This window comes from Capra hircus, chromosome 20 (genome assembly GCF_001704415.2).
Source record: "Capra hircus breed San Clemente chromosome 20, ASM170441v1, whole genome shotgun sequence".
In the NCBI taxonomy this organism is placed as follows: Eukaryota; Metazoa; Chordata; class Mammalia; order Artiodactyla; family Bovidae; genus Capra; species Capra hircus.
This window is the reverse complement of record NC_030827.1, coordinates 23,870,794-23,885,864: the sequence shown is the minus strand read 5'-3', so window position 1 is coordinate 23,885,864 and position 15,071 is coordinate 23,870,794. Positions and strand designations below refer to the sequence as shown.

Sequence of the window (15,071 nt, the reverse complement as noted above, 5' to 3'; positions counted from 1 at the left end):
TCCACCAACCTTCAGTCATATAAGCAGTAATCTCAAGCTGTTCTGTTCTTATGGTATCCTCTGTACCTCAAATCTTGCCTGGCACATAGCAGCTCTTCAAGAATTATTTGATGAGCAAAAGAAATGAAAAAACAGAAGTGGAAGAACACCCGGAACTGTGCCAAGAACTATTCTGTAGCACTAGTCAATTTCTACCTGTAGATGAGAGTTCAATTTTGAGGACATATGCTATGTACAATTCTTCAAATTGTTTGAAAAGACAGAGAGAGATGGAAGGGGAGTAAAATACTAACATTTACATTAGGATCAAAAAAAGAGTTTAGAGATAATTTTTTCTGTGTATTGTCACTTTTTCTTCCAGGTAAGCCTATTATATATAATATAATAATATCCAAACAGAAAAAAGAAAACAAACAAAATAAAGTGGCAATCACATTGCAACATCTTATTTATCTGCTATATATACAGATATTGATTTATGGTTACATGAAATTCTCTACAGATTTGGTAGATAACTTCTCATGTTCTCTCGATTTCTTGGTCTTAATAATTTCTCTGAGCTTTCCTTGTCACTTATCCAAGAAATTTTTTGGATGACTATATTCAGAACATTTGAGTAGAGATTGAGGGGTATTAATACATATCCACAAAACAGTTCTTACCTCCTATAATTTTGTAGGACAGATAAAATATGTAATTCCTCAGATCTAAATATCAAAAAGAATGATTCAAACAACAATGACACACGAGCTGTGGGAATAGGAAGAATTTAAAAAGTAGTTGCTATCTGAGGTGGGTATTACAGAATTCTGGTAGATAGTGTTAGGGATAGATGCCATTCCATAAGAGAAAATGGCAAGAATAAACACAAGGACGCAGAAAGCCAACAGCTGAATTTGGGGCAGTGAAAACACACAGAAAGTGTTATAGGTGAATACCAGAATTAGCTTCCCTGGTGGCTCAGTAGTAAAGAATCTGCCTGCAAAGCAGGAGATGCAGGAGACCTGGATTCAATCCTGGGTTGGGGAGATCTCCTGGAGGAGGAAATGGCAACCCACACCAGTATTCTTGCCTGAAAAATGCCATGGACGGAGAAGCCTGGTGGGCTATAGTCCACAGGCTCACAAAGAGTTGGATATGACAGAGCATACACACACAATACAAGAACTAGTAAGGCTAGAAAGGGTGGTCTTAGATACAAGCTGAATGGTTGGTACTTTATCACAATGTCAGTAAAAATGCTGTAGAACAACTTGGGAAGTGATGTAACCAATGCAGTGATTCTGAAGATCAATCCGATACTTTACGCAGGACAGACTGCAGGAGGAAAAAAGAACACAGCTAGGGAGATCCATTAGAAGGCTGCGCTCATACTCCAGAAATTCATGAGTGCCTAAAATGAGGTATGAATAGTATAGATCAAAAGTGAAAAGGGGCATACAAGGAAGACAAATAAACAAAGACTACATGGAGCTTGAGAACTGATTGGATGTGAAGAAAGGAAGGCATAAAAATATAACCTCCAACACTGAATAAAGAGGAATATGGAAAAACAGAAACAAAGAAGTCACAGGAGAAGCTAGTTTGGGAGAGAGTAATTAGCCATGTTATTAAATTTGACATGCTTGCAAAATAGGGCCAGATCTCCAAGTCAGTGTAGAAATGGCTGACTTGAGCTTGGAATAAAGACGACGAGTGGACGTGCTGATTGAGGAGTCACCTACACAGGAAAAGACAGAAGTAACGGAAGTAGATGAGTTCTTCTGGAAGGGCAGGAGAGGGAATCATACTGTTAGACTGACACGTTCAGCAACTGTCACATTTTGGGGCTGGGGGACTGCGAAGCCAAAGAACACAACAAATGACTATTAGAAAGTTCAAAGAACTCAGAGGAATAGCATGAAAAGGAAGAGGCTGATTCACAGAGTAAAAGTGCCACAGAATCATCAAGGAAAAATACTATACATTTCCAATTGCAGGCATAGCAATTCTGTAGTTAAAATATTATGATAAGTTGCAGGACAAAGAATTATTATTCATCTAAGTGAAAGTTTGTTACCTGCCTACTTCAGTCTCATCTCCTTTCCTCCTTAGGCAATGCTTACATTCTGAGTATCTCAAAGGCCCATGCTCTTTCCTGACTCAAGAACTTGGCATGTAGTGTTCCTTCCTGCACAGAAATACGATTCCCCCCATTTTTCATGGAGTTAATACCAATCCATCCCCCCAATACCATCACTTTCTCAAAGACACCATCCAATAGTCCTCCTTTTTCTCAGTAAAAATCAGATTACCCTGTCAAGTTCTCTTTTTTAGTGACACTTAACAATCATAAAGCAATGTTTGTGTAACTACTGCCATTAGACTGGCAAGCTCCAAGAGCGGTGATTTATTTATTTTGCTCATCCCGTACACGGAGGTTTTCAATACATATTTGTTGGACGAATATTTCTGTAAGAACAAGCAAACACGCTAAGCAGAACGAAATAGCGTATAACTATTTCCACCTCTTGAAATCAGCTGTAAAAGAGGCCCGTTGATCTGGAGCCAGAACTGGCAATCTCCCAGATGAGTTATCAAACCAAAATGCACAAGAAGCAAAAATGCATTGCTGCGGTAAAGATCGATGACACTTTTTACAATAGATTATAACCATATTCGGGGTGTAAGCGCTGAAATTCTTATTAAGTACTGATTTTTCCATAACACGTGGAAACGCTACATCGTGGCTGAAAATGGTCTGAGAAATAAGGAGAAAAAGGGTCTGGCTCTGGGAGGTTAACAACTCTGCATTCGCCTTGCTAGTTTAGAGGGCGGCTCAGGGCTGATCCCTGCAGAAACAAGAGCTAATGCAAATTTTTTTTGTTTCTTCTCAAGGCAAATGGAGGTTAGGTGGGGGACGCTACCGTCGGAACTCTGGAGACCCGAACAGCCTACACTAATCTAAAACAAGGCTACCAGATGGGGAGACAGCAGCTCGGGATGTGAAATAAATTTTAAGATCGAGGGTCTGCCCACGTGCGAAAGGTTCTCCCTAGGGACTGGTAGTTGAGGCTCCGGAGGAGTCCGGGGCCTGATCATTCGTACCTTGCTTGACCCGGGGCTCCCTGGCGCTGGCAGCCGCGGCTGGGGCCGGCCTGGACACTGGCTTGTTTTGGGCCTCCCCGGTAGCTCCGGCCTCGGCGGACTTGGCTCTGGAAGCAGACACGGCAGCCCGGACCGCCGCGGCCCCCGGCGTCTTGTGTTTCTTGTTCTTGCCACCCATGTTGCAACTGTGGCAGAAGACCCCTCCCTGTCCAGCTGCCGGCACCACTCCCGTACGGCCTCCAAGAGATCTTCACATTCCCCCGGTCCCACGCCGCCACCTTGAGCCCTCAATCCGGGCTTCTCGGGCCTGGACGACCGCTGCTTCGTAATTGGTCGGGTTCACCAAGATCCCGCCTCCTCTCCGCCCCACAGGTGTCTGTGGCTTGCCGGGAATCCTGGCTGATCTCCTTTCTTAGCCACGGAGTTGTTCCTCCGCCAGTGGAAAAGGAAAGGAAAGATCGGAGAAGAAAAAGGAAGCGTGGAAGGAGTCTCGGCGACTGTGTAACTCCACTAATTTTATCACTTGCGGGCCCCCGTTGAGGCTTCTCCTAGCCTCACTGTCGTCACTGTCGGTGCGGTCGCGGAGCATTGTGGGTAGGAGGGAAATTGGGTCTCGCCGCTTCGAAAGATGGCTGACGCTTTCGGGGATGAGCTCTTCAGCGTGTTCGAGGACGACTCGACCACGGCTCCTGGAGCCAAAAAAGACAAAGAAAAGGAGAAGGGGAAATGGAAGGGTCCGCCAGGGTCTGCAGAAAAGACCGGGTAAGGAAGATGACCCCAGTGTTAAAGGAAGAAAATCGCACTGTCTTTTGAAGACCTCGAGAAGCGGGGTGGGTGTAGGGTGTACATGATTGGAGTAGGGAAGTGAAGAGGGTTGAGAAAAATGAAGAGTGAGGAAGAATGTTGGTTTGATGACGCTGGGTCTTGGCGTTTCCCGGTGACCGCAGGCAGCGTGGGCTCCTGGCCCTGCAATTCCCTGATGCCGGCATGAGGCCTGACTCTGCTCCTGCCTGAGTCTACCCGTGGAGTCGTGAGGACATGGCAGCTTTTTCTTCGCTTCTGCACCCGCAGCACCAGCACCAACTGGGCACAGAGCCTTTAATACACGAAACGAATCACCAGTTGAGTTAAGGGTTAAGAGGCTTAGAAAATGTGACTTGGAGAGGACAGGGCAAATAGCAGCAGAAGGGAGAGAAATTCAGTCTTAAAGCTGAAATTTTCTTGCCCATAATGAGGTGATAGCGCCGACCACTAGGATTTTGGTGAAGATTAAATGAGATAGTATGTGTAAAGCGCCTAACAGTGCTTAGCATATATTGGATTCTTAGATGCTGGCTTTGATTTCATTAAGAAAAACCGAAAAAATTACTGGTCCCTGAAACGTCAATTAAAACAAGATGATTCCTTCGTAATGAACAAAATTTACTCTTGACATTGGAGGAAGATACCCAGTAGATGCTTGAGTTAAGTTAGACATAATTTTACTTTCAAGGAATTTTTATTTGAAGTAAGGAAGTGGAACAGATACATATTTTAAAGAGTAGGAGATTGGAATATAATAAGCTGTATGTACAGTGAAGTGCTATTAAAGTTCAGAAAAGTGGTATCTGTTTGTGGTGTCCAGAGAGCCTTACATGCAAGAAGCTATCTAAGTTGAGGAAATGATTCCTTATTGATGCTTAGATTTTTTTTTTTTTTTGTAGCACGGATTGGCCTAGAGGAAGTGTTTGCTTAGGACTACAAAAGATAAGGCAGAGGATATAAATTGGTTTTAGATTATGAGGTGCCTTGAATAACAGGCATATGACTTTTTATTTTTAAAAAACCCAGTGTTTGTGGGAGGGTGTGCCCAGTGAACATGTAACTTGGTAACTGGAGAAGTAGAGTGTTAGTTTAGAAAAATTAATTTGGTAGCATTTGTTGATATGTTTAAAGAGGAAAGGCACTGATAGTAAAAGTAAATTAAAAAGTATTTAAATTGTCTAATTATGAGATTATAAGGACTTCGGCTCAGGAGGTGACAGAAGGAAGGAAAAAGGAAGATATAAAATGTTGTAAAGGAGAAAATTGACAGGCTTAATTTAAGGAGAACAATGGAAGGGGGTCAAAAGAGGTGTTTTGAATTTGGATATCAGAAAGAAGAAAAATAGGGAAATTTATAGGTGATTTTGATTTGAAAATTAATCTGGCTCAAGGCAAAGTGAAGTGATGATAGTATATCTGTATTGAAGTATCCATCGGGCAGTTTTAATTTGGATTTGAAGTAATACCAGAACTGAAGGTATATATCTGGATGTTACTTGAATTGGTACTGTTTGAAGTGAAGATTTCTCTGGGAATGTGTAGTTTTCATACACATGACGGAGATTAGAGGGACATCAGAACAATCAAAGAATGTGAAATGTCATATGTAAGAAAGAATGACAGAAAGGAGAAAAAAAAAGTCTTCCTCTGTCATTGAGTTAGAGAGTTTAGTAGTTTTGGATAACTTTTCAGGGAAAATGAGGAAGGACAGATGATTTTTGTTGTTTTCCAAACAGAAATAATTAATTTCTGTAGTTTGAATGGGCAATTATGATGTTATGAAGATGCATGCATGCGTGGTCAGTTGCTAAGCAGTGTCCCACTCTTTGAGACCGAATGGGCTATATCCTGCCAGGCTCCTCTGTCTGTGGATGTCTCCAAGCAAGAATACTGAAGTGGGTTGCCCTGCTCTCCAGGGGATCTTCCCCACCCAGGGATTGACCCCACGTCTCTTATGTCTCCTAGATTGGCAGGTGGGTTCTTTACCACTAGCACTACCTGAGAGGCCCCAGTTACATCCCTAAAATCCTTTATTTTACAAGTCTCTTTTTTCCTTATGCTGTTGATTTCTTCTGGAAGTGTAGGTGAGAGGAGAAACCAGCTCATTTGCCCTGTATGGTTTCTCACATCCTAAAATTGCTCTTATACTATCATTTAACTAGCTTGTCTATCCTCAATTATTTACTACAAACTGTCCTTATATATAGAGCTAAACTATCCAATGTATAGTAGTCCCCTCCCCTTATCTGGAGGAGAAGGCCCCGACAGAGAGTGAGACGGTCGGATAGCATCACCGAATCAATGGACATGAGTCTGAGCAAACTCCAGGAGATGGTGAAGGACGGGGAAGCCTAGCATGCTGCAGTCCATAGGGACATGGCTTAGCAACTGAACAATCCCTTATCTGAGTGGGATGGGTTCCAACAGCTCCAGTGGATGCCTGGAACCTTGGGGAGTACCAAAACATGTATGTAGTATTTTTTTTTAATGTAATACTATCTATAAAAGCATAATTTATAAATTAGGCATGATAAGAGATTAAAATTATTAATAATAAGATAATTATATCAATATATAAGTTAAGAACTTTCACCTTTTCACTTAAAGTAAGCACTTGACAGCTTCTCTTTGGCTCTCAAAATTGCCGACATCACTACTTTTGCAGCTTGGGGCCATTATTGAGTAAAACAAGAATTTCTTAAACACAAGCACTGCCATACCAGTTCAGTGATCTGAGAACTTAGACACTAAGTGACTAACAAGCTGGATGCTGTGGGCCTAGGGATGATTCGTGTCCCATGTGGGATGGAGCAGGAATGCACAAGATTTCAGCATGCTGCTCAGAAAGGTGTCCGGTTTAAAACTTACAAATAATTTACCTCTGTAATTTTCCATTTAATATTTTTGGACTTCAGTTGACCCAGGGTAACTGAAGCCTTGGAAAACAAAAACACAGATAAGTGGGGACTGCAGTAATAGCTACTACCTACCAGTAGCTGTTGAGCACTTAAATGTAGCTAATCAGAATTGAGATGTGTTATAAATTGAAAATATACACTGTATTTTGATGACTTGATATAAAAAATATCCAGTAGTTCATTTTTATTTTTATATACTGAAATTTTAATATGTAGTATATTTGAAGTTGAATGAAATATATTAAAATTGGCTTCTTTTGAAACTATTTTAATATGGTTACTAGAAATTTAAGGTTACATCGGTAATTGCATGTATATATCTTAAACAGTACTGATGTAGAGACTTGATTAGCTTCAGATTCAGTTGTTTAGATAAGAATACAATGTTAAAGAATAATGGAACTCTTCTGAAGGAAAATATTCCACCATGAAGTTAGGTTTTAAACTTCCCAAAGGCATAGGAACTATATTTCTTTGTTTTATACTTATCATTAACTGCTAGTAGGTTTTTATTGCAGTGGTTTGGTTGATGCTTACTAATTCAGACCGAATAATAAAATGTTAAAATTAGAGGAATCATAATTATCATTTAAATGTCTTCTTTGACTGAAAGCCAAAGATGTTAATGGCTTGTCCTAAGGAGATTCATGTAAGTAATATGGGATAACTATCAATACCTATTCCACTAAATTGAGAGTGAGATGTTTTATGTATTTCAGGTTTTGCTAAGCATCAAAGAATAAACTTGTTATAGAAAGATTATAGCATATAGATCAATACTAGTATTCATTGGCTCTTAAACTTTTCTATTGAAATAAAACATGTAAGAAAGGTGTGGAAGTCATGGGACAAATTCTTATAAAGTGAACATGCAAATGTAACCCCATTTGGGATGAAAAGTAGAATATTGTAGAAATCCCTCCTCTTTTTCCCCCAGAAAAGTGACTAACATGATAACCACGTGTTACTTTTTTTTTCCAGTTTGTAGACATAATGTAAATGGATTCATATATGTTATTTTGTGTCTAGCTTTTGCTCAACATTGTAAAATTCTTGAGTGTAGCTCTAGCAGTACTTTTCAAAGTACGATTAAATTTTGATATGGGGTCAGAGGAATATTCCCAGTTATCTGAAAAGTCTGCTCCTTTTCAGCTATATGAGACTGGATTTTTCTTCATATTCTTAAGGCAAAAACCATATCACAAGTTGAAATAGATGAGAGTCCAGCTGCTTTCTATTAAGCTAGACATTAAAGGGACTTGGAATAATAGAAAACAGTGCCATTATTCTCATTTAAATCTTTTTGGGGAAATACTTATTTTCTGTCGAAAATGTTATTTATATTAACTTCTAATAGGTCAGTTATGCCTCAGCATTGCCTTGTGCTCAGTCTTGTCCAACTCTTTGCAACCCCATGGACTGGAACCTGCCAGGCTCCTTTGTTGATGGGATTTTCCAGGCAAAAATACTGGAGTGGGTTGCCATTTCCTTCTCCAGGTGATCTTCCACATCCAGGGATTGAACCCATGTCTCCTGTGTCTCTGTGCATTGCAGGTGGATTCCTTACCCACTGACCCGTTGAGGAAGCCCTAACTTCTAATAGTTATTGCCATTTTAAAATGAATAACTAAACTTAAAATTTTTTCAGTTTTAATAGTTAATATGGTAACTATCAATAGATATGACTACATAAACAAAATTCCATGGAATACTGAATAACTTTTAGACTGGAAAAGGATTCTGAGATCTAAAATTTAAGAGTCTGTGATACTGTATAGTCTGATTTCCATTTTCCTATAATTAATGGTTTCTGAGCTTCTTTTCATATGCTTATTGGTGATTTGGATATCCTCTTATAAAGGGCCTGTTCTAGTCTTTTCAGTTCAGTTCAGTCGCTCAGTCGTGTCTGACTCTTTGTGACCCCATGAATTGCAGCATGCCAGGCCTCCCTGTCCATCACCAACTCCTGGAGTTCACTCAAACTCACATCCATCAAGTCAGTGATGCCATCCAGTCATCTCATCCCCTGTCGTCCCCTTCTCCTGCCCCCAATCCCTCCCATGAGGTGGCCAAAGTACTGGAGTTTCAACTTCAGCATCATTCCTTCCAAAGAAATCCCAGGGTTGATCTCCTTGCTCATTTTTAAATTGGGTTATCTTTTAAAATTTGTAGTCTTCCAGTATTTTAGATACATATGCCTTTTGTTAGTTATATGTATGTTTTTTCCCACTTTGTCTTTCCTCTTTTTTAAAAATTAATTTAATTGGAGGCTAATTACTTTACAGTATTGTAGTGGTTTTTGCCATACATAGACATGAGTGTACATGTGTCCCCCATCCTGAGCCCCCTTCCCACCTCTCTTCCCCACCTCTTTCCTCTCTTAATAGTACCTTTTGATTTACAAAAGCTCTTAGTTTCAGTGCAGTCCAATTTCATCAGAATTACTTTTTTGGTTTATAATTTTATGTTGTTTAATAAAGCATAAAGATAGTTTTCTTGTTTTATCTTCTAGAGGCTTTGTTGTTTTTGCCTTTTACAATTAGATCTAGTATCTATATTGATTTTTGTGTAAATGAGCAGAAGGGTCAGATTGAATTACCCTATGGATGTCCAATCTACCAAGCACTGTTGATTGTCACTACTTTTAACCAGTAAATCCAACCACATAAAAAATTTTTTTCTCCAAAATATTGATACTATGCCATTAGAAAAGCATTAAATGTTTATTGAAAGTGCTCATGTAAATGTATAACAGTGTTTTATAACTTATAAGAATATTGTGTTAGTAGTACTCTTGCCTGGAAAATCCCATGGACGGAGGAGCCTGGTGGGCTGGAGTTCATGGGGTTGCTAGGAGTAGGACACACTGAGCGACTTCACTTTCACTTTTCACTTTCACGCGTTGGAGAAGGAAATGGCAACCCATTCCAATGTTATTGCCTGGAGAATCGCAGGGACAGGGGAGCCTGATGGGCTGCTGTCTCTGGGGTCGCACAGAGTCGGACACGACTGCAGCGACTTAGCAGCAGCAGCAGTTATGTTAATGTGAGTTGTTGCAAAATATTTTAAAAACAATTTCCAAGAAAATATGAAATGAAAAAGGAGTAATGTTCAGTTTTATTAGTTAAAATTAGAGTATTTTGGGCTCTAGCCAGTTTTGGTTTGTAACATCTATTTATGTGACTTTTTCTGGTAATAGTGTATATTTTACAAAGATAATATTATATGGGAGTTGCCCTTAAAGTAATAAGTGCTGTTTCAGAATTCATTCTAACCTCTTTACTTTTCAGAAAATGTTTTGATGGTAAATTACAATCAGAGTCAACTAATGTTGGAAAAAACAAGAGAGATGCAGACTTCGAGGGTGTTGATGAACCTATTTTTGGAAAGAAACCCAGGGTGGAAGAGTCAATAACTGAAGATTTAAGGTAGTATTTCCACTGTCATAAATGTTGGTAACTCCGGATGGGTGGTTACCTGAAGTTTTGAACGTTGCTTATATGTTGTTACTTAATGAATGTGTTTGTTGAATTAGAAAAATGAAGGTAAATATTCTTTATATACTCAAATAGACATATAACTAATATTTATCTGTGTTTTGGGAAGTGGAAAACAGTATAGGAAAGAAAGATTTTTAATATTTTTGAATCCAATTTTAAGAAAGAGTCTTGAAGCTTGATTTTCTTTTTTTTTTTTTTGGTCTGCACAAGATCTTTGTTGCTGGGTGTGGGCTTTCTCTAGTTGTTGGAGTAGGGGCTACTCTTCATTGCAGTGCACTGGCTTCTCATTGCGGTGGCTGCTCTTGTTGAGGAGCAAGCGCTCTAGGTACTCGGGCTTCAGTAGTTGCAGCATGCAGGCTCAGTAGTTGCAGTGCACAGGCTTAGTTGCTCCATGGCGTGTGGGATCTACCCAGACCTAGGGGTCGAACCTGTGTCCCCTGCCTCTGAAGGTGGATTCTCCACCGACTGGACCGCCATGGAAGTCCTGAAGCCTGATTTTTTAAAATGAAGAAATGACATGTTTCATTTATTTGTTAATGTCTCAAGAAGAGGATCACTGGAAGTGTGGGATAAAAGGAAAGAATAAAACTGACTTGAGAAGGAGCAGTAGGAGGAATTAGATTTTCACTCTTGCATGCAGCAGTAGAGTGGCTATGAATCTTAAGACTGCTATCAATGAGGGAGACCCATGGGTATCTGAGGTTGAAATAGTTGATGTTTCTCTCGTTTCAAAAGTTGAGACTTTCTAGATACTGATGCTAGTTTCTTAGGTTGACTTGTTTCCTGTTGTTATGATGATCCTGACTTTGCTTTTCCCTTCTTGTTTGCCGTATTCTAGCTTGGCACTACAGTTGAAGATTTACTCCAGTGTTTTTTTGTTTGTTTGTTTGTTTTTTTAACCAGTTAGCTGTTGTGGCTAGCAAAAGTAGGTACTATAGATGGTGATAGATGTGTCCCTGAAACATTTAAGATGCACTGTTTGTCCAAGCTAGTGGAATAGGTTACAAAATAATATTGATAATATAAAATCATTGTTGCGTCTTGTAGTAACCCTTGAGTTTTACCCAAAGTGTGGTTATTGATTCAAAGTAAAAACAAAAGTACAGTCAATGAGAGGATAATAAATCTTGTGCAGAAATACATCTATTTTTCTTTAATTTATCCACCGTCATGTCCTTTAAGAGTCTAAACAGAGAACCTAGATGAATAAAACCTAGAATTCTGATGAGACTAAGGAACACTTAAAAATTATAACAACATCTGTATTAGGCTAGTTTATTTTACACTTTCTATCATGTAATGGTTTTTATAAGCATCTTTGTGTTTTGAAGTAATGATGATGCTTTGTAGAAGTACTTTTTATTTAAAATAGTCACTGAAACTAAGTTAACATAATTCTTTGAATAATTATGTGGAGTCTCTTTGTTTTGTATTTGTAGTAAGAGATGCTAGCTGATCATTTTGAATTCTCAGCCTATATAATTCTCAGTAATTTATCAATATTTTAATGTAATTTTAATAATTTTTTTTTAAGTTTGGCTGACCTGATGCCCAGAGTCAAGGTACAGTCAGTTGAAACTGTCGAAGGGTGTACACATGAGGTAAGCAGAAACAGTGTATGATTAAGTTGGTGGTGTAAGTGGGATTTTGCTTTGGATTATCTAGTCTGATGAGCAAGGGGTTTAGCCTTAGGGCTTTGGAAACAATTAGTAGCTTTTCTGCAGAGCACATAGTCTAGTGGAAGGAGCTGGGGCTTTGTATTCAGACCTGAGCTCAGATACTGACAATGCTTTTCCTAACTACAGTCTTGGGTAAATTTCTTAACCTCTGATGTTAGTTTTCTAATTTGTAAATTTAGAATAATAAGATTTACATCATGGGATTGTTCTGAAGATTATATAAGAAAATTAGGTAAGATACCCAGCACAGAGTAGGTGTTTAGGTATACGTGTTCATTCCCATGCTCCTAAAGTCAAGTAACAGTGATGTTTTACAGGTCGTGTGCTTTCTTCATCTTGCTGACAACTGATACATTGCAGTTACATTGTTTCGCCACAAGATGGTGGTCAAGGATAGCTTGTGGTAACCCTTTATCACAGAGTTTAAGGAAACTGTAACACTAGTTCTTTCTATTGAGCCCCCTTGCCTTTATCATGTAACCTGACAAGTTATTACTACAGATAGTTGGGGAATCTTACTAGAAGTCTTTATTGAATAAGCAAAATAATTCTAGATTAACAAAAATTGATGTAGATTTGGAGCCTTTTTTTTTTTAATACTTATTTTTTTAATTGAAATTTCCTTATGTTCCTTTAGAATAGCACTTAGTTTGGTGGGTATAATATCCATTAGATCATACATTGAACACTTACATGAGACCCTCTTTGAAGCTGTGGTCTTAAAAAGATGGGAAAGAAAAGCCAAACCCAAATTTAGCTCTCAGAAGGTCCAAGGTTCCTTCTGTCCTCCATGATTCTCCTGAAACCCTACATCCTGTTATCTCCTCTCACTTTTTTAGCAGGTCACCTTTACTTTATCTAGGAGTTCAAAGATACCAAGTCGGAGTCACATCCACTCCAAGGCAAAGGCACTGCATTGTTTAGGCTGAGGAGGGTTGCTCCGTCAGTGTTCTTGGTTGTGTCTTATCCTGCCTCCACAAAGACTTGGATCACTCCATTTTCCCTTGACTGTTTTTAGTGTTTCCTTTTCTGTTTTCCCTTTCTTACCAGCATACGAATATTTAGAAGCTTCTCTTTTGTTATATGTTTTCATTTTAACCACTGTGTTGTTTTTCTTCTTCACCATTGTAGTTACTCATTTGGTACCTATCTTTTGAACACCGGGCACATTTTATTATTCACTGAATATAAAGAGAAACACCACACACACACAAATATATATACATATATATGTATATATAGTCCTTTTTTTTCAGTGGTGTTAATTGATTGCTCTGCTTAGAAAATCCCTGCTCAACTTCCTAGCCTTCCAGTCATCTTTTAGTCTACTGTAGTTAGATTTCTTCTTTCTCCATGTCTTTCGAACTATTCTGGCAAAAATCACCAATAACTAATTGCTAAGTCTGTTTGATTTTTCTGTTGGTTTTCTTTTTTTCTGACTCCTTAGTCCCTGTAGGTTTCTCTTCTCCCTATCTGTCTTATGTTAGTGTTACACTGTTTTCAGAGAATAAAAATAAAACTGATTCTCATACATGTGAAAACACAATTTGTTGTTGTTGTTGCTATTAAATCTCAGAGATGTTAAAATCTTAATTGCTTTGTGTTAATGTTTTTTGTTCATGTCATAGCGAGTATCAAGGAGAAATGTGAGGGAAGTGAAATTGGATCACACCATGATTGAGGATCTAGTCCCAACATTTTCAGATTCAGAAATTTGATTTTGTCAGTGTGCCAGTGATTGTGCTCTTTAGAACAGAGTCACTTTCATACTCATGGTATAGTGTAGCAAAAGAAGGACATTTCCTAAAATTAATGGATAAGTAATCCTCTTACTATCAAACTACCTGGGAGTCAGAAACTACTTAGAAGTTTCTTAGAGTCATAAAAGGAGAATATGTGGGAAAGATTGATGAAAACTATTCCTATCCCCCAGAAAGGTTCATTCCCTAATAAAAACACCTCCTGAATTTTTGTAGTGCGTGCTGGATAAGCTTCCAAATTCTACCCCTTTATAGATTCCATTTAGAGTGTCACATTTCTTTTAACACATTCATTATATTAGATATTTTTCATTAGATTTCATACTTTATTATTTCACTTAATTATAGTCAGGTTCCACTTACTGCTTTTTGAAATGCTGCACATGTCATCTTGATTGCAATTGAATTGCAGGTTTACCAACAATCTCTCAATATTTCTAAGACAGCTAATCTTATCTCATAATTGTTTGTTAAAATTTTGATCTTAGAAATGATTTCTGACTTCTTTGTGTACCTTACTTTGCCCGTATTATTTATACACTACTTGGCCTAAGTCTTGGGAATTTAGGTATATTGTGAACTGCTCTGTGGATCTTAATCTTCACTAGAGGAAAATTAACTTCCTCTTCCAGGGAATACTTTATTCTATACAGTTTTCTTTCATATAGTGGCATCCCTTTTTATGTCCATTCAGCTTTTTTGAGCATTCATTGTCAAGAAGTACATTAGATACAGAATATACAAAGATAGCTAAGATAAGTCCTAGAACTTAATAAAGTTTCTTTTGGGAGGTAGACTTAAATGCTTTTGATTACATAACTATTAGGTAAACACTTTTTGGACTGTTGTAATATTTGCATTTGCCTTGTTCTTGAAGATGGTTATTTATTTTTGTAGTGTCTAAGACTGTCAGCAACACTTTAGTTCATCACGTTTATTTTTCAAACCATCATTAATTATGGTATGCTGAATGCATCAATTATTGAATGGTAAATTTTTTTTTTAAACATCAGGTTGCACTTCCTGCAGATGAAGATTATCTACCACTTAAACCTCGAGTTGGAAAAGCTGCAAAGGTTTGTACCTTGAGCGGTACAGTTGGTACAGTTTTGTGAGTCTGTTTTCCTAAAAATCTTAAAGGTAAACTTTAAAATGAGATTTTTATATTTCCGTGTGTGTATGTGTATGTAGATACACACTCTGAAGCTTCCACTTGAAGTCAGATATGGTGAGAACCAAATCAGTAAACAACCATACTGAAAACCAAGCATCATCTGATAAGATTTTTAAGCATAATTCTCAGCCATTTCAAACAATCTAATG

The 15,071-nt window shown here is 38.3% G+C and overlaps 2 protein-coding genes across 2 annotated transcripts in view; one reads left to right on the top strand and one right to left on the bottom strand.

Annotated features, from left to right (window-relative positions):
* The window catches only part of DHX29 (DEAH-box helicase 29), a 46,005-nt gene extending 42,370 nt beyond the window's left edge, over nucleotides 1–3,635 (bottom strand). The window contains exon 1 of the mRNA XM_018065497.1: nucleotides 3,088–3,635. Within this exon, the coding sequence (XP_017920986.1) occupies nucleotides 3,088–3,265 (178 nt within the window). The 5' untranslated portion in view covers nucleotides 3,266–3,635. The remainder of the gene's footprint in view (nucleotides 1–3,087) is intronic.
* Nucleotides 3,526–15,071, top strand: part of SKIV2L2 (Ski2 like RNA helicase 2) — a 92,473-nt gene continuing 80,927 nt past the window's right edge. Inside the window, exons 1-4 of the mRNA XM_005694702.3 lie at nucleotides 3,526–3,849; nucleotides 10,100–10,237; nucleotides 11,844–11,910; nucleotides 14,762–14,824. Coding sequence (XP_005694759.2) covers nucleotides 3,716–3,849; nucleotides 10,100–10,237; nucleotides 11,844–11,910; nucleotides 14,762–14,824 — 402 coding nt within the window. The 5' untranslated portion in view covers nucleotides 3,526–3,715. The remainder of the gene's footprint in view (nucleotides 3,850–10,099; nucleotides 10,238–11,843; nucleotides 11,911–14,761; nucleotides 14,825–15,071) is intronic.